Here is a 22751-nt window from a genome sequence, read left to right as displayed (position 1 = left end):
AGAACTCTGCCTGTCTCTGCCTCCCAAGGCTGGGATCAAAGGCATGTGCTACTATGCCTGACCCAAAATATTTCTTTTTAAAGTTATGATGATTTATCTATTCATTCATTCATTCATTCATTCATTCATTCATTCATGGGCATGCTATGGCAGTTAGAGGATAACTTCTAGAAAGAAGTCAGTTCTTTCTACCATGTGGATCTGGGGACTGAATTTAGGTTGTCAGGCTTGGTGCCGAGCACCTTTACCTGCTGAGCCATTTCACTGGCCCCCCAATTTTCTTTCAGTTTTACTTTTTCCTTCTCATTGATTTCTGTATTACTTGTTGTCTAGCTAGCCCTTGAGTTTTGAACTTAAGCAATCTTCCTATCTGCGTTTCTTAAGTAGCTGGCACTGTAGATATGCCACTGTCCCTGACTCAGCATAAGGTTTCAGAAACTAAAATTAAAATAAAACTCATCTCTTGGCTGGGTGTAGTAGTGCATGCCTTTAATCCCAGATGGATCTCCATTAGTTCAAGGCCAGCTTGGTCTACATAAGAGAGTTCGAGGTCAGCCAGGGGTATATAGTAAGACCCTGTCTCCAAAAAATAAAAGAACAACAACAAAATTCATTTGTCTCTTATTTATCTCCCACTTTACTGATTTATAAACTGAAACTGCATTTTAAGGTTTGTTTGTCATTTTATTTATTTGTATGCATGAGTTTACATGTACCAGTTGTTTATGTGTGCCCACAAGGCCAGAGGCTTAGAACTGGAGTTATAACCAATGTTAGTTGTCTGATGTGGGTGCTAGGAACTGAATTCAGGTTTTCTGCAAGAGTAGTAACTGCTCTTAACTGCTATCTCCAGAACACCCCACCCCTAGTACCTTTAGTTACAAATATATCACAACTATTAAGATTAGGAGATAAAAATGAGACAGTAAATTTGGCTAAAATGATACTACTTTATATATTGTAACTTGCAAAGGTGCTGAGACTTGTCTACACTTTCTGTCTTCAGTTGCTCAGGATTCTCTAACCCCAATTTTGGTATTGCAGAAGTAAGAAAACAGAGGCTGAGTGAAATTAATGCTAACCTAACATCAGATAGCTGGCTGGCAGCCGAAGGAGGACACGCAGCGTTTAAGCTATAGTGACCACAGCTTGAAATAAGCAACTGTAACACTGTCTCAAATTTCATTAAATAATTATATCTATAAAGCATTTCTACTTAGTGTAGAAAGGGAGGCTTAAATATTTAGAGTTTGGTCAATTTTCAAGTGTTTCCAAATTGCTATTAGATGACGGTGTGGTGAGACCGTCACTACCTCAAATGAACGACGATGTACCTGACAGTGGCACACATTCACTTTAGCGCTCAGGAGGCTAAAGCAAGAGGATCTCAACAAAACAAAACAAAACCCAACATTTGAATTTCTCTCTTGAAGGTCTAAAGAACTTCTCAAAGAGACTATTCTAAGTGCTTAAGCTGGAACTAGTATGTAATTTGGCTGCAAAGCTTCTTGGCCGGCCCTAAAGTACATAATACATCAATGAATTAAACATCTCAATCACGAGATCTTGAATAAAGATTAGTGCAGGGGATAGTACCTTTAATCTTTTCTAGATTTCAACAGTGAGAGAAGGAGGGCATGATAAAACCTTACAGTTATGTGCCTAAGACCTATAAATAAAATTCTGAAGTAATTACTTGAATGTGTACAACTCCACCTATTTGCTCCCTTTCTCCCTAATGTAAATTATATTCCTCCACTTCAGTTACAGAAAAGGTTCTGCTTCAAGGTGCAAATTCTTAAAATAGAGTAAACTGCAGATGCATTGTGACTCTGCTCAGCCCTTTTGTAACCCTCTAAGTCGTGTGATTAAGAACTTACCTTAGTTGTTTTGCATGTTACATACTGGTCAAGAGTCTTTGTGACCAAATTATACAAGGGAACCAGCTAAAGCAGTGGTTTTAATAGTTCCCTTCAGAAGTCTGCCAGATTCTCCTAAAATGCTATCAAGCCTGTAAAAACTAATTAAGATGTCACTATAGCTAATGCATCAGCAAAAGGCCCATAAGGATGTGAACAAGGAATCTATTTATCTTCTGGAATAGCACATCAACTCACCAACTGGATGGCTATCATTAACACCGTCTTCAAAGTAAACGTTCGGTCACAGAGGTCAAATAAGTCCTCCAAGCTAGGACCAAGGAGCTCCAGCACCATGGCATTGTACTTCCCACATGGTCCAAAGTAATATACCTGTGGGAGGCCTTCACCTGAAAGCAGAGGGGGAAATGGGGTATAGAGTGGGAGACACAAAAACCAAAATGTAAGACAACTGCATTAGCAATGACTATAATACGAAGTGTAATCTGTGAGATTTCAATTTCCTTTCACAGTTCCTCTTGGAAAAGTTAAACTGAGTATAATAGCTTCAATGGGAACCATTACTGGTGGAAAAGGCTAAGTCACTGCACTGTATGTTCAAATAAGCAGTTATTTAATACCAGAGTGCCAAGGGCATTTCCACTACTATATAAAAGAAAATGGTTCCTTTCCATTATTGGTTCAGAGTGTAAACTATTCTTCCCAAAGGATGACTGAAAGTGCAGTATCATAAAAGGTTCAAGGGAAGCCTCACTGAGCTCAAAGCCAGGCTAACAGACTTTGTTACATTAGCTGGTTTCATTAGCTGGGCCAGTGCTTACAGCTAAAGCCAAAGGGAGTTGTTTGCAACTGCTGCCCCCTGGAGAATTCAGATTGAAGAGGCTAGGTCAAAGAGGTGCCATCTGGCCCTAGGCCAGCACAACTGACTTTATTTTCACACAGAATCTCAGTAGGGCTTTGTTTTCTCTCAGCTAGGAACCAGCAGACACTTAACATTTGGTTGCTGTTAAGTATTATGAAAGGAAAAGGGAAAAAAATCTCAAAACCTCCATTATCTCCAAATTTGAAATTTATAGATATGTGAAGCTAAAAAAATTTGGATTTTCTCACCTAAATAGCAACTTGTGAATGAATTCCTCTTTACAGTGGATTATAAAAACAATATATTCAGTAAATGATACCACATGAGAACAGTAAATACTTAGAAAGCTGAAAACATTCAAAAAATTATCTCACCTAGCAACAACATTTCCACCCTACACATGTATATATTAATCTATTCAAACTCACAGAGAAACGCTTGCCTCTGCCTCCCAAGCCAGGGACTAAAGATGTGAGCTGCCTAGTTTCATCTTTTTATTTTTAAAAGAATTATTTTGGGGGCTGAGAGACGGCTCAATGTTAAAGGCTAGGCTCAAAACCAAAAATTAAAGGTTTTTATTTATGCATAGGTGCCCATGGAGGCTATAAGAGGGCATCTGATCCAATGGAGCTGGAGTAGCAGGTGGTTCAAAGATGTGGGTGTTGGGAAATGAACTTCAGCCCTCTGGAAATACAGGAAGAGTTCTTCATGGCTCTCTCTCCAGCCGTCATTCTTTTTAATTTATATGAATGAAATACAGGCAGAAGCAATGCACATCTAACCATCCTTTTCCCCAGGGAAGTCCTTATATATCTGGAGCTACTGTGATTCACTGCTACAATGCATTTCATAAACTGCATTAATATATCTTGTTCCTCTTGAGTATACTAAACAACTTGAGTATTTTAATATGTTCATGCCTAGTCTATATTGTCTACTAAGGTACTCTTGCGCCTACCAATTCTCGAGTTATTTTTATTCTGTCTCCAAACAGAAACAGGATTTGAACTGAATTGTCTTTTTCCCTCTCCCCCTGTTGTTCCAAAGTCATTTTTCAAGATTTTAAACACACAAAATGTAACAGCTGTTTCCAAGGAGTCTTGCTGAGAAATTCAATGCAGAACATTCTACCAAAGAGGTTAGTTGCTTTTATCTATCAAACACATGATAGATAGTTTGGGGATATTTTAAATTTATCCTCAATTTAATAGATTTTTAAAAATATTTCTAAAAGCTTATTTCCCTAACATTAGTATTATATTCCTCGGAGATAGTTGCAGCAGGGTCTGTTAGTTGTCTGGCCAACATTCATTGTTTCTTTTTTCCTACTTACTAAAAGAACTTTGTGTGTGTGTGTGTGTGTGTGTGTATTTATGTGTACAATGCAGAGGTGTTTGTATGTGTGTATACATTTGTGTGTATGCTAAAGTCAACCTCAGGTGGTGTTCCTGTCTTTGCCTCCCCAGCACTGAGAATACAAGTGTGCACCACTGGGCCTGGCTTTTTACCTAGGTGGGGTGTTCAACTTTTGGTTTTAAATTTACTGACTGAGCCATCTCTCCAGTCTCCAGAACTTCCATCCATTGCAAAAAGCAACCTGCACAGTTGCAACTTATTATAGGAATGGTCAATGAGATGAAAGCAGAAATTTCTGAACAGGGTGGTTCTATCTAGAAAAGCCCTTTCAAGAGAGCTGATTAAAGAGGACAGGTGGCCGGGCAGTGGTGGCGCATGCCTTTAATCCCAGCACTTGGGAGGCAGAGGCAGGTGGATCTCTGTGAGTTCGAGGCCAGCCTGGTCTACAAGAGCTAGTTCCAGGCCAGGCACCAAAGCTACAGAGAAACCCTGTCATGAAAAACCAAAAAATAAATAAATAAATAAATAAATAAATAAATAAATAAATAAATAAATAAATAGGAAGGTCACCTTATGGAACTCCAGAAGCCAAGGATAATCACAAAGTACCTTAAAGATATAATAGAATAACAGGAGTAGATGTAGCAACCAAAAGAGCTTGAGAGCCGATGATCTGATGTCTGTTCAATAGTCACACCCAAGTTGGACTTTACATCCACCCACATCCTTTCTGTTTTGTTTTGAGATGCTGGGGATTGTATCACTAAAGTAGATCTCTAGAGTTGTTTCTAGATTTTTCTTTCTTTTTTTTTTTTGGTTTTTCGAGACAGGGTTTCTCTGTGGTTTTGGAGCCTGTCCTGGAACTAGCTCTTGTAGACCAGGCTGGTCTCGAACTCACAGAGATCCGCCTGCCTCTGCCTCCCAAGTGCTGGGATTAAAGGCGTGCGCCACCACCGCCCGGCTCTAGATTTTTCTTAATCTAACTGAGCAACAGTTACATGCTTTATTTAAAAAAGAAAAACCAAAGATCATCCTTCTTAAATACATTGTTCCTTTACTTGGCTGAATTCCAAGTCTAGGCACACTATCCTCTTTTTAAACAAAGTTCCAAGTCAGGTTTACTTATTTAAAAATGGGATGAATAAGTTGCTTGCTTTCAACACCCTTCAGGATAAACCTAGATAGCCCTTTGTCCATATTTACTAAAACCTCAACAAAAGCATTTTGGGGTAATGTCTATAATTTCTAACAATAATGCCAATAATAAAATCTGCCAAGAAACTTAAAAGAATGAGCACTTCCTGTTTGTTGCATTTAAAACTTCAGAAGGCCTTAGTGAACTCTGGGATGTCTGAGACCATATACAGACCATTGCGTGGCTTCACAGCATTGCTAGGGAGGTACTAGCTCTAAAACACTAGAACACAAAGAGTTCAAGTTAAGAGTTTTGTGTCTATCTTGAGGCTGGAGAGATGGCTCAGCGGTTAAGAGCACTGGTTGTTCTTCCACAGGTTCTAAGTTCAATTCCCAGCAACAACATGGCAGCTCACAACTGCCTGTAACTCCAGATCCAGGGGACCCAACACCCTCACACAGACATATATGCAAACAAAACACAAATGCACATAAAATAAACAAATTAAAAAAGAGTTTTGTATCTAGTATTTGCTTCTGCTACTACTTCTAGCAAATTCCTTTGCTTCCTTCTGCAGACTGGCTTTTTCATCTTTGCAATACAGAAGAATTTAAACTAGTTCCTTTTTAAATCCAAATTATGACTATAATTTTCTTCTAGCTACCTCCTGGGTTCATCTTTGTAAGGTCACAAAATCAGTATGAATTAAACTTAGATTCCATGTGGAGTAGCAATTAAAATGTAACCTATCAGTGGCACATAACTAGAAAAAGATTTGCCTGAAACATCGCTAAAACTTAAAACAACAACAAAAAAAGATGAAGTGATTTCTCTTCACACATTCTGAACTAGCATTTCTAGGAGTGGAGATGAACTAGAAGTGGTGGGCAGCCCCAACTAGAAGCTGCACCTGGAGCGGAGAAACAAAGAGTATTGTTTTATGACTTATACGTTACTAGCACTCAACGTAGTAACCAGCCAAACCAGTTTCTACACAGTTCTTTCAGATTGGAACAACTGAACTTATTTACTTGTCTATTCATTTGAGACTGTGTTTTGCTATATACAGTCCAGATTGGCCTCAAACTTACTATCTTCCTGACGTAACCTCCTGACTGTTGGCGCTGCAGGTGTGAGTCACCATATTCAGCTTGGACACAATACCTCCCAAAGGAAATAATCTTCAGATTATTTATTTAAAAGACTTCCTGGAGGTGAGGACAGCTTTCTATGCCAAGTTTCATAGGTTATTAGAAAAAATGGACTACTAAGCAGGAAATTCTCTTCAGGAGATGCAGTCATAATTTAAAGAACTGTCTGTACAAAGAGTTGCCTGTATTAGTGCTATTCTGTGCCTATGTATTTTGCATGGCTACCCATAGAGTAGTAACAGACCTCCACTACTCTTGGTTAAAGATTACCATACAATAATGTCTTACCCACCCCTGGGTTGGAAACAAGCGAAAATCCTGAATCTTTCACTCTTTTGTATACTCATCTACAATTCACTGCTTAATTAAATTCAAATTAACATTATGAAGCCCAGCATTCAAGAGTTCAAGGTCAGCCTGTTCTACAGAGTGAGTTCTAGAGCAGCCAGGGCTACACAGAGAAACCTTGTCTCGAAAAAACAAAAAAACCAACAAACAAAAGAACATTATGTTGTGAAATTCTTTAATAAGACCTGGAATAAGGACAGTATCAATGCAATACAAGCTGTATACATGGTAATTAAGGCAATTCCTGTGAAAAATTATAAGAGAAATGGGAAAGGAAAGTTGAACAAAGCAAATATGCACTGGATTCTTTGATCACAACATATCAGAAACTAAGGTAGTTTTAAAATCTCTCTGTCACTGTCTTTCTTGGAGGGGTGCAGGGTTTCATTGTCATCTAGGCTAAAAAAAACTGGTTGAGGTTGGCCTTGAACTTGAAATAATCCTCCTGTCTCTTGAGAAGTGGGATATCAGGTTTAAAACTATCGCATCAGGCTAATTTTATAATCTTTTATCTGCTCTGGAAACAGTGCATTCTTAAGTGAGGTCTCTCATTAAATCAGTCAAAAGTTTAAGAACAGTTTAATCATAGGTTAAATCCTCAACAAACCCAAAGTGCAAGATTATATATCACATCATACTGAGTATTTTTCCAGAAATAACCTATAAATTGAGCAAACATTTTCTTATAAAGCCTGTAAGCCATATGTCTCAAGAATATATCAAATTGTATAGCACAGGAAGTAAGGTTACAACACCACAGTTAATTATCAGTGTATCACAAATTTAATTTGGGTTAAACCTACCATACCAACATTAATTGCTTAGTTACTATCCAAGCTATTCAAGTTGCTGCTATCTAAAAGTATCCCATAATGCATTATGAAGAGTAACTATTCTAAGCAGAGATATTTTAAATGTATATAAGGATGAAAACTAAAATAGAAGCACCTGAAACTTTTGGTAATTTGCTTATATTATTACCTAATAATAAGACTCCAATTCCCTCCCCCTCCAAAAAAACAGGGTTTCTCTGTCTAACAGCTTTGGTTGTCCTGGAACTCGCTTTGTAGACCAGGCGTACCTCAGACTCACAAAGATCCACCTGCCTCTGCCTCCCAACTGCTGGGATTAAAGGAGTGTGCCACTATTGCCCAGCCAATTCTTTAAAAACAAAACAAAACTATATTGTTTAATTGTGAAGCAAATTCTATCTATAATAAAATTCAGATATAAAACTAGAATTTATATTAAAACTTCAATATAGCCGGGTGGTGGTGGCGCACACCTTTAATTCCAGCACTTGGGAGGCAGAGACAGGTGGATCTCTCTGAGTTCGAGGCCAACCTGGGCTACAAGAGCTAGTTCCAGGACAACTAGGGCTGTTACATAGAGAAACCCTGTCTGGACTACCCCCCCACACACACCAAAAAAAAAAGTTTAAATCCTATTTCTGGATGTTCAAGAAGAGCATGGGTACAAGCTTTTGTTCATCTTCTGGTGAAGATATCTTACAACTCATGGCACAGGACAAATAAGTGCTTATAAAAGAGAGGAGGGGCCAGGGAAGCAAGGTACATCATAGGTCTGTGTATTTGTTTCTGTGGTCCTGAGCATCAAACAGAAAGACTAGGTAAGCACACTACTACTGAGCTACTTCTTCAACCCAGATACTTATAACAAATAGCTCTTGTGGGAACTATATTTCATCCCCGCACATTCTATACAAACAGTCATCAGTTTCTCTCAAAAGCCCAACTTCCAACACTGCCGCCCTGACAACCAAATTTTACTGTGATTTTTGATTGTACCCAAATTTTACCATGTGCTTTGGTGACACAGCCACATCTTTACAGTATAGGCTTGTTTTGTTTTTCCAGTTGGGACACTTCTCATAACAATTTGTAATATGGGCTCATAGGTAATAGAAACATTCTTATCCGCCCGTTATATTTTCTGTATTATTCTAAATATGTACCAAGTTGTTTTCTTAAGTCCTACATGATGTATTTAACCTTTAGGCTTAATTTGAAAATTGATTTCTTGGTAGGACTTGTTTGTGTATTTGGATGGTTGGTTGGTTGATTTTAAGACAGGATGTCACTGTATAGCCCTGGCTGGCCTTTAACTTGCCATATAGACCAGCCTAGCCTAAAATTTACAGAAATTTGTATGCTGAGATTACAGGCATGAACCACTACATCCAGCTGAAAAGTGTTACTTTTAAAACAGTATTTATAGCATTGTAACCTTAGCTGTGCTTCTGTAACAAAAATATTTTTTGTAGTCATTTGCATTAATAATCTATCAAGCTAATCATCAGTGTTTCTGACTGTCATTGGGGCTTGTATACTTATATGGTAGTGAAAAAAATAGGTTTTGTTCTGACAAGATAATGTGACCCAGAGATCATGCCACCACTCTTAAAGTCTATAAATTTAGATCACAGATTAAATAGATGTGATGTAGCAGAAAAAGTTTGAGACCAAGACTAGGATGGTAGAATTCAGGATTTTAAGAGTTTGATGGTTCTACTCACCCTGAGCAAGTCAATTACCTATTTTAAAAAAAGGGAGTAAAAATACTCTTGCCTATCTAAACTATAAAACATTTATAGGGGCTGAAGAGATAGATGGCTCAGTGGTTAAGAGCACTGACTACTCTTCCAGAAGTCCTGAGTTCAATTTCCAGCAACCACATGGTGGTTCACAGTCATCTGTATTAAGATCAGATTCCCCTTGGTGTGTATGAATATAGAGCACTCATATACATGAAATATATTAATAAATAAATCTTTAAAAATATTATTTATAGAAGACTTATATAATACTATGAGTGAGATTCTCTGAGTGTGACATTAAACAAATTGTGCAAGAAAGATTCTCCTGGTTTTGAATTACCAGTGATATATTGAATAAAAGGCAGAAAAGACCCCTTCAAACACTCATGACTGAGTTTAAGGTGATGACTCCAGTGTGTGGACAGTAAGTACCCCTCAGCTTAGATCCCCACGTAACGGGACCACAGCAGTAACTGTTGAACGTAGGCCCAGGAGTAGAGACAGAACAGGGTTTAGAAGTCCAGCAGTTTTGCTTTATATTCTGTTGATTTGGTCTGAAGTGTTCTACCAAAGCTTATGTTTCAAAAGCTTGTGGTGGTTTGGGGAGGTGGCAGAACCTTTTGAGACAGCACATTTTGAAGGTGATATTGGGACACTTACCTTTTCCCTGTCATCACTTACTGGTTGTCATGACAAGCAACATGCTTCTGCCTTGCCAAAACCCCCAAAAATATTGAAGCAAAACCTCTAAACAAAGTAAGCCTTTTCCCCTTTTAAGTTATTTTTGTCAGACATTTCCCAACAGTGACTTGAAGCTGTCTGACACATGTGTAAAATGTTAAAGTATGTATATTCCTCAACTTGTCTTTAATCTCCCAAGAATTTACATTCAAGACTTGTTTATATAAATGCCCCCAAAATTAGTCCTGGGTCTGTAGCTCAGAGCCTTGCATACCAAAGGCCTGGGTTTGATTCTCCAGCACTTCATAAATAAAAATTAAATTAAAAAAAGTAAAAGTAAGGATTTTAATTTTTCAGTACTGTATAATGTTGTTTGAAACCTTTCATTTGTGAAGGCTAGAAGCCCCGTTTCACACTCAGATCAGACTCTCACAAGAGTGAGAAGTCAGAAGTATAATGCTCAGTTTTCCAGGTACCCATTATTTGAAAATATTACATGAAAAATTCCAGAAGTGAATTCTTCAGGTTTTTGTTTGTTTGTTTTTTGTTTTTCGAGACAGGATTTCTCTGTAGCTTTGGAGCTTCTCCTGGAATTAGTTCTTGTAAACCAGGTTGGCCTCGAACTCACAAAGATCCACCTGCCTCTGCCTCCCAAGTACTGGGATTAAAGGCGTGTGCCACCACCGCCCAGTGAATTCTTCAGTTTTAAATTACATACTGTTTTGAATGGGATGATGAAATTGTGGGCTTTCTTGCCCTGCATATGAACTATTCCTTTGTCCAGCTTATCTATGCTATATGTACTTGTACTTTTTGTCCTTTTGTAAACATCTCCATGAGTTCTTTTTTTTTTTTTAAAGATTTCTTTATTAATTATGTATACAACTTTCTGCCTCCATGTATACCCACACACCAGAGGAGGGCGCCAGATCTCATTACAGATGGTTTGGAACCACCATGTGGTTGCTGGGAATTGAACTCAGGACCTCTGGAAGAGCAGACGGTGCTCTTAACCACTGAGCCATCTCTCCAGCCTCTCCATGAGTTCTGCTGACGTTATTACATGGTCATATTATTTCAGAGTCCCTTGGGGAGTCTGTCTCATCTGTAAAATGGGATTGTCAATAAATTGCTTTTTTTTTCCTTCATAGGATGAGTGAGATTCCAGTGAGACAGGAAAGAGCTTCTTGAGTTATGGAAGACCAAGATAGAGAGAAGCAAAGGAATGTACTTATCTATAAATGAATAGAGGCAAGGCAGAGAGAGATGGGTGTAATCAGATTTCTTTTTTATATTAGACACTCAGATAATCTTTGCAGACAGATGGGACAGATTTTTTTTTTTTTTTTTTTTTGATTTTTCGAGACAGGGTTTCTCCGTAGCTTTTTGGTTCCTGTCCTGGAACTAGCTCTTGTAGACCAGGCTGGCCTCGAACTCACAGAGTTCCACCTGCCTCTGCCTCCCTAGTGCTGGGATTAAAGGCATGCGCCACCACCGCCCCCAGGCAGTGTTTAAAAGAATACAGTTTCCATGTAATTATTTCTGGGCATGGTGGTACAAACCTTTAATCCCAGTGCTAAGGAGATGAAGGCTGGTGGATCTCTGTGAGTTCAAGGCTAGCCTAATCTACACAGCGAGTTCCCAGGAAAGCCAGGGCTACATAGGGAGACCCTGTCTCAAACTTCCCATTCACCCCCAAAAAAGGTTTTGTTTGTTTGTTTTTGGTGTTAGCTACTACTGAAAAAAAAAATGTTTTATTATCACAGGCCTTCTTTTTTGATTCCTTTATTTAAATAAAAATTTAAACTTGCTCAAAGGTTCTGTAAGACTTTAAGACAATCCTGAAGCCATTTTTGACAATTCTGAATCCTCTCAGCCTCCGTGCCATAGTGCTTCCCCTCCTCCCCTGGGAACCAAGGACCTAACAGCTACACTCGCACGTACTCAGTTCCTGAACAATTACCCATATACGTATGTTTTGGTTCAGTCCCCTGGGAAACGGGGTCAAAATGACCTCTTACGTCACCTGATCTGGCAACAGCTCTCCAATCAATTATTGGTAATAGTCCTTTTGAATAAGCCAATCAAAACAGTCAAAGAACAACCCCCCTTGCTTCTGTGGCCCCTTTAAAAGTAGACTGTACCAGCTATTTGGGGTCCCTCGGCTTCCCGAATGCTGGGGGACCCTGTCATGACAGAATTAATAAAATCCTCATGCTTTTGCATCGGCTGTGGTGTGTGAGGTGGTCTCTGGGGGCGACTCCTCCTCGGTGTTTGGATGCTAGAGTCCAACAGTTAATGGGCTTGGTGAGCATGTTTATGTAAAAGAAAAGCTATAAAAGTTCCATTTTTAAGATTTAAAAATTAAGGATTATTACTCATCTCATGCCTTTCCTTACTTCTTCCTCCACCAAACAAGTTTGAGCTGGTGTTGAGTACTCTAGCTCTCAAGAGACCCGTGAACAAGGTGATTATAAAACACTTTATTACAGTAAGAACAGAACAGTCCTAATTCCTTGGTTCTCCGTCAACTGTTTTCCTTATTAAAGCCAGCATTTCTAGTCAATTTATATGTGAAACAGATTCATAATAAAGACCAGTTTTTCACAACCAAAGGAATCCTGTCCCTTTTAAACACACACACACTATGCCTTTATCTTTGTGCCAGTACACTGTTTTTGTAAAGTTAGTATGCACTTTAAAGGTTATACATTTACTTTCCTGCTTTCTTAGTTCTTTACAACCCTCCTTTTCCCTACCGTTCTTTTTGAGGTAGTTTTCACTTTGAAAGCAGGGTGAAACTAGAAAATATCACAGCGTTTTGCTTTTAGAGTTTTCTTTTCTTTCTTTAACATTATATGTATGAGTGTTTCACCTGCATGTATGTATGTGTATCATGTGTGCCTGGTGCCTTTAAAGGTCAAAAGACAGTGTTGGATTCACAGAAACTGGTAGTTTTGGAAACTGAACTCAGACCCTCTATAAAAGGAACAAGTACTCTTAACCAACGAGCCACTTCTCCAGCCCCTCTCAGAGTTTTCTTTAACCTTGAAGTACCTATTAAACAATTTCTTTAAAGACAATGGTAGATTGGGGATGGAGAGATCGCTTAATAGTTAAGACTACTTGTTGTTCCTCTAAAGAATCCAGGATCTCTTCCCAGACCCCACACAGTGGGTCACAACTGTCTGTAATAGTTTCAATGGATCTAATGCCCTTTTCTGGTCTCCATGGGCACTAGGCACGCATGTGGTACAAAGACTTACATATGAAGTACCCAGACACATAAAATGAAACAAGAATAATTTAAGCTGGGTGTAGTGAACCATGACTTTAGTGGATACTCCTCAGCAGTGAGGAGGCAGAGGCAGGTTGTTATCAATGAGTTAGAGGACAGTTTGGCCTACAAAGAGATTTCTGGGCCAGTCAAGGCTATATAGTGAGATTGTATCTCAAACAAAACAAAATAAAAACAAAATAAAAAACCCACAAAGAAACAAAAATAAAAAAAAAAAGAAAAAAGAAAAATGTTATGGTTGTAGTAACTGATAAATGGTAAGCAGTATCTAAACAAATAGAAAGATAAGAAGATTCAGGATTTTATCTGAATGCCCCATACCCACGTTGCCTCAGCACATCATTAGACTATTTTCACAGGAAACAGTCTTTTCTACATCAAGAATATTCTCGGCTGGTCTGAAGGTAAGTGAGTTACCTCAACTGACTGTTCAGTCGGTTACAGACTGAACTCCTGTTCTACACTTTCCCCCACTCTCACTATTGCACTTGACTAGTCTTAAAAGAAAAAAAAGAAAATTAAAAAAAAAAAGAATATTCTCAAGGGTTAGGACTGCACCTCTGTGATAAAGTGCTTAACTGTTCAGTCATGATTTTTTAAAAATATTTTTTGAGACAAGGGTTTCATGTAGCCCAGACTGGTCTTGAACTCACCTACAAGCTGAGGATAACCATGACTTCTGATCCTCCTGCCTCTTCCTCTCAAGAGCTGTGATAACAGATGTGAACCACCACACCCAGATGAGAGCCATGAATTTTCTTTTAGATTTTTCTAGGAGCCACATTTTAAAAGTAAAAATATGTGAAATTAAATGTATTAATATATTATGCTTATCTAATATCCAAAATAAAGTTTTAACATGCCATTTATTTTTAATATTTCATAACCTTTATTTTTTAGTCTCTATGTATGGTGTTCTGCCTACATGTATATCTGTATATTACATGCATGGAGTGCCAGAGCAGGCCAGAAGAGCAAGTCAGACCTGCTGAGACTAGAGCTAGATATAGTTGGGAGCTGCCATGTGGATGTTGGGGATTGAACCTGGGTCCTTTGAAAGAGCAACCAGGGCTCTGAACCTCTGAACTAGCTATTCAATCCAAAAGATGGAACCAATTTTTAAATTATAAACTTGGAGGGGGCAAAATCTTTGAAATTCATTGTGTAGTTTACACTTAACATATAGATTAAAGGACTTCAGCTCTGACAGACAGAAGTGAGGCTGGAGAAGGAGTAGGAAGGAAGTTCTATTCTTAGCATTTAGCTTGGCCCAAGCACCCATAACTCTCTCCTTCCTCTCAACTCTCAAAACCTAAGTCTGCTTCTGTGGAGCTAGTCACAGGATGTTTCTCCTTTATAAGAACTTGGTGCAGTGCCCACCTTTCATATCATGGCATGCCCAGGAGTTAGCCTAGAGCAACACTTAAGGATACTAAGTGAAAACCACTTCGGTAAATGTAGACACATTCAGGGTGTGGTAGTAGAGGTGTGTAATCTTAGTGCCCAGTATGTGGGAGATGAAGACAGGAGGATCCATGGTTTAAGACCAGCCTGGGTTTTGAGATCAAGTCTCAAGAACCAAAAACAAATAATAAATGTACAGACCCATATCTGACTCTGGACCTTGATTTATTTTGTATCTGGAACCCTTTTCTTATACTTTTATTTTAACATATTTGTTAAAATAGTAGTAGATTTTTGTTAGTGAAAACATTACTTTTGAGCTGGGTGGTGGTGATACACGCCTTTAATTCCAGCACTCAGAAGCCAGAGGCAGGCAAATCTCTGTGAGTTCAAGGCCAGCCTGGTCAACAACGTGAGTTCCAGAACAGCCAGAGCTACATTGAGAGTCCCTGTCTCAAAAAACAAAAAAACAAGCAAGTCCCCCCAAACCCAACTTTCCTTGGCTTTTCACTAAAATGGTAAAACATATTTTATAGTTCAGTCAGGGATGATGAATTAAAGCATTATGAACTAAAAAGTAAGAGGAAAATGCAATGGAAAGTTAAACACGTTAGGCTGTTCAAAGTTCAAGAATGCAGAGGCATAGAGTTGACAAACAATTTTAGTGGATGGACTATAAATTACTTAAGAATTACAGAAGGAAAATGACACTATAACTGATTGCCAACGTTAAAAAAAAATTGTTGAGCTGGGTAGTGGTGGCCCACACCTTTAAGTCTAGCATCTCAGAGGCCGAGGTAGGTGGATCTCTGTGAGTTCAAGACCAGTCTGGTCTACAGAGTGAGTTCTGGGGCAGTCAGTGATGTTATACAGAGAAACCCTGTCTTGAAAAACAAAAACAAAATATATCTGCTATTGTTTTCTCTAAAGCATGCTTATCAATTTTCATTCTAAAAATATAAGGGGGGGGGGGGTTGGAGAGATGGCTCAGTGGTTGAGAGCACTGACTGCTCTTCCAGAGGACCCAGGTTCAATTCTCAGCACCCACATGGCAGCTCACAACTGTCTGAAGATCCAGTTGCAGGGGATCTGACACCTTCACACCAATACACAGAAAATAAAGTTAAATAAATCATAAAAAAATTTAAAAAATATATGAGGGTTTTAGGAAGTAAATTGCTATTTGAGTAGTGGTTACAAGGAATATGTATCTTTCTCAATCTTTTAAAACAAACAAGCAAACAGATTCATTCTATTCCTTTGGTGGGCCTGGAACTCTATGAAGACCAAGCTGGTCTCAAACACACAGAGATCTGCCTCCCTTTGCCTCCTGAGTGTTGGGATTAAAGGTGTGCACAACCATGTCTGATTTATATAGTCTTTAACTAGAATGGAAAGAAAATTTTGTTTCACCAATTATACAGACTTTTGTTCTATCGTATTTGATAGTTTTTAAGATATTAAATATTTGACCACCTCTAAAGGATTAACCTTGATGTACTAAGATAAGGATGGGGAGTGTCTGAAGGCTGTGTGAAACTTATGACAATCACTGAGTTTACTCTAGTCTTTAGATTGGAATAAAACTTTCCCTAGTCTCAATTTCAAACAAGCATCCTCTAAAGCAGTGGTTCTCAACCTGTGGGTGATAACTGCTTTGTGGGTTGAATGGCCCTTTCACAGGGGTCACCTAAGACCATTGAAAACACAGATACTTACATTACAATTAACAACAGTAGCAAAATTACAATTATGAAGTAGCAAGAAAAATAATTTTATGGCTGGGGTCACCACAGCATTGAGGAACTGTACAAAGTGTCATAGCATTAGAAATGTAGAGAACACTGCTCTAAAAGTAATTACTATGTCCTATTCAATGTCCAAAAATTGGCTTTGATAATAAGGAAAACAGGCCAGCAGTTAAGAAAGATAATATTAAGAAAAAACAACACAAAGCGTAAACCTTAGTGTTAAAGGGAAAAAAAATAGGCACTGTAACATTAACCATTTTGCTTATCTGAAAAATGAGCCTCACTGACAGGCTCTGGTGATCCACTCACTCTTCTAAATCTTTGCCTAGGACCATAATTCTCCATACAGTCACCTACGCATAAGCTAATTGAGCTTTTATTTGTTTGTTCATCAAGACAGGGTTTCTCTTTAGCTTTGGAGCCTGTCCTGGAACTAGCTCTGGTAGACCAGGCTGGCCTTGAACTCACAGAGATCCTCTAGCCTCTGCTTCCCTCCCCGAGTGCTAGGATTAAAGCATGCGCCACCACTGGCTTCCTAATTGGGTTTATTTCCAGAATTTTACCTTGTTTTTAATGTAAAACACAAATTCCAAGTAATAAATGCTGTCCTCACACTGAGCAAATGCCTCCAGCTGATCTGAACTTTGCAAAAACAACACACTACAAGGGTGTCAAAACTCTGTGTCACTGTGAGGTATGTACAGGCCACAATTTCACAACATTGTATTGTAACTGAAAAAACTAACAATCTAAAATGTGTAAAATATAAGTGTTTTTTTTCTCTTGCAAGAGAGCTTTTCCCAACTTTTACAAGTACTGGAAATTACAAAACTATGAGTGGCTTTTTATGACTTCCTTTTTTATAAACAATTTAAAACCTTTTAAATTTAATCTTCTATCTATCCATCTATCTATCCGTCTATCCATCCATCCATCCATCCATCCATCCATCCATCCATCCATCCATCCATCCATCCATCCATCTATCTGTGTCTGCAATGATACTTGTACGGAGGACAGAGGACAACTTTAGAGAATGGAGACTGAACTCAGGGGTCAGGTTTGCACAGGAAGCAATTTTTACCTGCTGAGACCTCTCTGCTCCTCACTCCTGGCCCATTTTATCTCCTTTGAGACAGGATTTCAATATGTAGCCTCCTGAGTCCTGGTATCGTAGACCTGTGTCATCAGGTCTGAGTACTAAAGTGCAGAGAAGGGTCATCTGGGGTTGGATCTAAATGAGGAGCAAGTCTCTTACAGCATTATATGTAACTGTTTGGGCTTTTATCCGACTACATAGTAGACTTAATGAGTAAGATCCTAGTGTGAAAGCAATTTCTCAGTGTGCCTACTATTTGTCATGTTTTGACATGATAAAGTTACCTACAGTTACCTACACAGCTCATACCAGACAGATGCTTAATTTAGTTACATCCTCCCCACAGCCTCATAATATTTTAAATAAGTTTATAATTTTTAAACTAGTCCACATTTACAGCTATTCTGTGCATCCAGACTGACAACTCGCATGGCATATACAATCAAAGAATTCATTCTTATCCTACAGGGTTGGGTCTCAGATATCAGTTCTTTTCTTGGCCAACTAAGATAGTTAATAAAGGGTAATGTCATGTTGTTTCATTCCTGGAATGACAGGTGGGAATTCATAGAACCACATTTTTTTTAAATCTATAGGTCTTAGCTTTTGACAAGAAATAGCCATCTTATGAATTTTTATTTTATTAATTTTATTTGTTATGAGACAGGACCTTAACTACATATCCTCAGTTTGTCTGAAGTTTACAATGTATACATACCACTTTATCCTTAACTCATAGAAATCTGCTGGTCTCTGACTCCTCAAAGCTAGGAGTCGAGATGTGTGCCCACAACACATGGCCAAATTCATTTTTCATCTTTAATTTCTCTCATTTGATTTTCCATAGATAGCTGTTTTGCTGGCATGCATGCCTGTGCATCATATAATGCAGTACCCTTAGAGGCAGGAAAAGGGCATTGGATCTCCTGGGATTGGAATTAAAGGTTTGGAGTCACCTGACATGGGTGCTGGGAACTGAACTTAGGTCCTCTGGAAGAACAGACTATAATGAGCCATTTCTCAAGTCCCATTTTAGGCTATTTTAACCCAACAAAACCAACTTGCAAGCTTTCTGGTATTTAATTTAGAAATAACCTCAATTAAGCTTTCTGTAACTTCAGTTCTAAAGGATCTGACACCTCACCTAACCTCAAAAGGTTTCTGCATGTACGTGCTGCATATACATACACTCAAAGGCATATACATGAAAAATAATTACATTAAAAACAAATAATTAGTACCAAATAAGTGATTTATAACTTTTCAAGCTCAGTAAATAAAACAACCCTCTTCCCTGTACTCCCACCCAGCATTGGGCATGAGTCACTGATTGGACTTAAACACATCAATGTTCTTTAAACATCGGTTTACAGTTCTTCCTGGGTTGATACGCTATAATCTTAGCACTCTTGAGACTGGAATAGGAAGTCTGAGGCCAGTCTGGGGCACATACTAAGTTCAGGTTGGGTAGAAATAGAATGATAGAGTGAACGTCTGTCTTTCTACACAACACAGGTAAATTTGGAATATCTCCTCTCTGCTCCCTCCCCACCAACTCCTGTTGCGGGAGGTCCTTCCGCTCCTCCAGCCAATAGCCGCTGAGATACCAGCCCATTGGGGTGTGGTCTCTCTCCCTTTAAAAAAGCGGCTACTTCCCTCCTCGCTCTCTCTTACTTCCTGCTCCGCTTCCGGCGACTGGACTCCCTTCCTGATTGCACGGAGGGCTGTTGTCTGGGACGGTGATCTGTAAGTTTTTTCCCCTTTAAATAAATAACCATTATATTAATCATAATTCCAAACTAGCGTGGGATTGTTTGTGACTTACGCCTCCGCCTTCAAGTGACAAGAAGAGTTAGATAGAAAGCCAGAGACAAAGTAGTTCTTTTTATCTCCAGAGGTTTCCGAGTTCTATGCTCCAATCCCTTATGATATGGCTATTTTTCCTTTCTTAGTTTTCTGACATGTCCCTACAGTCCTCTAGTAAGGCTAACATAACTTAAATAGTTAAATTACTTGCACTCAAAACAATGATGATGACCCCACACATATACTGCTCATCTGCCTCCTCTTTACCCAAGGTTTCTTAAGAGGTCATTGAATGACAGGCACTATACTAGCTCTTTTTCCTACAGAGTGAGAGAGAAAAAAAATGAAGGAAAGACACACCAGAGTCTGCCAGTACTGGAAGGAAGGAAGGAAGGAAGGAAGGAAGGAAGGAAGGAAGGAAGGAAGGAAGGAAGGAAGGAAGGAAGGAAGGAAGGAAGGAAGGAAGGAAAGAAGAGGAGTTAGCAAAATAAAGGGCACACATGATGTAGAAAGGAACAAGAACAAATTTAATTATGCATGCTTGGGCAAAGTTTACAAAAATAATGCTACTACAAGTTATTTTGCAAGTGTGGCTGTTATATAAACTTTGCACTACTGCACAAAATACACAGCGAATATAGCTGCATATTGATGTATTATATATACATATTAAACATATCCATTGAGCAAGAGCACATATACAAACCCACTGAAGGCGTAAGTCATAAACAATCCCACACCAGTTTGGAATTATGATTAATAGGGTGGTATTTATTTAAAGGGGAAAAAACTTACAGGTCACCGTCCCAGACAACAGCCCTCTGCGCAATCAGGAAGAAGTCTAGTCGCTGGAACCAGAGTAGGAAGTAAAGAGAGAGCGAGGAGGGAAGTAGCCGCTTTTTTAAAGGGAGAGAGACCATGCCCCAATGGGCTGGTATCTCAGCGGCTATTGGCTGGAGGAGCGGAAGGACCTCCTGCAACACCTCTCCCTTTTGTTTAAGTAAGAGAGTTCTAAACTTACTATGAAATTATATACAATAAGTACAAATATCCTATTCTAACTAGCTTAGATCTTGTATAATAAATAGCTTGGTCAAGTCATGAGTGGAAAGTAACTACATTTATATAGTCTTCAACCCCATCGAAGATCTGAGAAGGGAAATAATGTTACCTGAGTAATTAGGAAGTGCAATCAAACAACTTCCAAAACATGCAACAAATCACAAAGACAACTAGGTACCTGGGCAATCACCCAAGGTCACGTTTGCAGTGTTGAAGCAACCAACTTCAGCTAAGGCCTAACATAACTGACATACCATTTTCAAAGGCAAGAAACTTGTCAAAACAATCTTACCCTGTCTTGGCAGGATATGACAGTCCTGTTTTTTCCATTCACAGATACTCTGTATTTCTGTCAGTGGTTGAGGTATGGGCATTTCTTTGCCCAAAGGCCAGTTCAGCCAAGAAAAAGGCTCCAGGTGGAGTGTCTTTGGTGCTCAACATTCTCTCAGGAACAGAGCAGTGTTGCCAGGAGCAATTGTGTCTCACTATCACAAAACTCTGAGTTAGATTAAAGGCCATTTTCTACAGCTCTTTGAAAAGGTTGAAGATTATCTATCTATACTGAGTATAATCTCTATGTATCTAAAGAACCTGATTAGTCTAATTATAAATGACAAACTTAGAATACTATTGATCTATATAATTCTCAATACCTATCTAACTTAAAGACTAAGACAATAAACGACTGTGAAACAAATGAGGACAATGACCTCCAAATATAAACAATGTACAAATATACAATGCAGTATGGTAAATATATATCAATACACAAACAATATGTAAGTATCTTTTTTTTTAATATGTAAGTATCTTAATCAAAGGTAGAAATGTACACTGCAATATGGTAAATATATACAGTATATATATCAATACAATATATGTCAATACATAAAAAACGTTTTTAAACAGAGGTAGAAACATGCATGCATACAATAGTCAATATAATTTCACTTTGTATCAATATATAAGAATCGATACCAATATATTTGTCTCAAAACAATAACTCACAAGTACCAACAAGTACCAATCTATTATCCCATCATCCCATTATCCCTCTTTTTTTTTTAAATGATCCCTGAGCTTATAAAATTCCTTCCCCAACCCTCAACCATATACCAATTATAATCAACCCCTAAATGATGTCCCTAAACCCAAGGGCAAACTTTACTGGGAGAGGGGACGTCGTCCTCTAGAGTTACTTCCAGCTGTCATGGGGGTGACGTTCTTTCTGGGGGATCCTGTGAAAGTAAAATGATGGTTAAATTTCAAGATCAATGTCTTTTAAAATTGCAAATAGTCTCTGAGTATTTTGTGCAGGTCTGGCCAGAATGTTGTATAAGATGTGTACCATTTCAGCTAACCAAGTTGGAACTGTCTTGTGCAGCTGGTACCCAAACAGGTCTTGTAGTAGTGCTATCAGTATCATGACATCATATCAACCAGGTGGAGTTGTTATGGGGCCCCATCTTCTTCCTGGAAACTTCAAATGTCACTTCAGGAAAAACTCATTGTTCACTGTGAAAAACTTAAACATTAATCATATAGACATATATATATATATATATATATATATATATTTAATGAAAGGCACGATAGATATATTCAATGAAAAGTATGATAGATATGAAGAAAAGCAAAGATGTTTTCTAAATTCATATTTCTTTCTGTCCCCTATCATGGCTCTTGACATGAGACAGAAACTCCAGAAACTCTGGGTTTTTCTCTTACCAACAGGCTTGGAATTGGAGAGGGACTGAGCCAGAGTCCAACTTCAAAACCAGCTCTATAAATTTAGAAATATGGTTTAGTATATTTTACTTATACAACTTATTCAGTTTTCTTGATAGTTCCTATTGGGCAGGTATTTTTCCATCTGTTAGTATCCAAACATCCAGGGTCCCTTGAATTTTTCAAAGATGAGTGTTTTCCTGTGGAGATAAAAACAGAACCTTGCTCCCATTCTATATGTTATTCTTACCACCTGTATGAATATCATCATTATGGATGAGTTGTCATTTCTCCTTTCCAAGAGGTTTCTCCTCTTCAAATTGAACCTTTATTAATTTTGATGGTATCCACAATTTTTCTTCTCCTGTGGAAACAAGAGCAAAACCCCTTCCCCAACGTAGCACATCTCCTGGCTTCCATTGAGAGGTCAGCACATCTTTGAAATAAATTGGTTGATTTAGTTCAGCAGACTTTTCCATTATCCAATGTCTTTCTGCTGCTGTCGTTCCTTTCTCATTAGCGTTAAGAAAATTCAAGGTGAATAAAGCATTATGTAATCTATTTCTGGGGATATTTTCGGTCCCTTTCTGTTTGTTCAGCATATCCTTTATAGTACGATTTGATCTTTCTATA

At 38.4% G+C, this 22751-nt stretch overlaps 1 protein-coding gene across 4 annotated transcripts in view; it reads right to left on the bottom strand.

Moving 5' to 3' along the window:
* The window catches only part of Csnk1g1 (casein kinase 1 gamma 1), a 135994-nt gene that overhangs the window by 48455 nt on the left and 64788 nt on the right, over window positions 1–22751 (bottom strand). For all 4 annotated transcript variants that reach the window (XM_057766987.1, XM_057766988.1, XM_057766989.1 and 1 more), the window contains exon 5: window positions 2118–2269. In XM_057766987.1, coding sequence (XP_057622970.1) covers window positions 2118–2269 — 152 coding nt within the window. The remainder of the gene's footprint in view (window positions 1–2117; window positions 2270–22751) is intronic.

The sequence above is a fragment of the Chionomys nivalis genome, chromosome 4 (genome assembly GCF_950005125.1).
Source record: "Chionomys nivalis chromosome 4, mChiNiv1.1, whole genome shotgun sequence".
Classification (NCBI taxonomy): Eukaryota; Metazoa; Chordata; class Mammalia; order Rodentia; family Cricetidae; genus Chionomys; species Chionomys nivalis.
The sequence above is the reverse complement of the archived record's forward strand: the minus strand, read 5'-3'. Positions and strand labels throughout refer to the sequence as shown.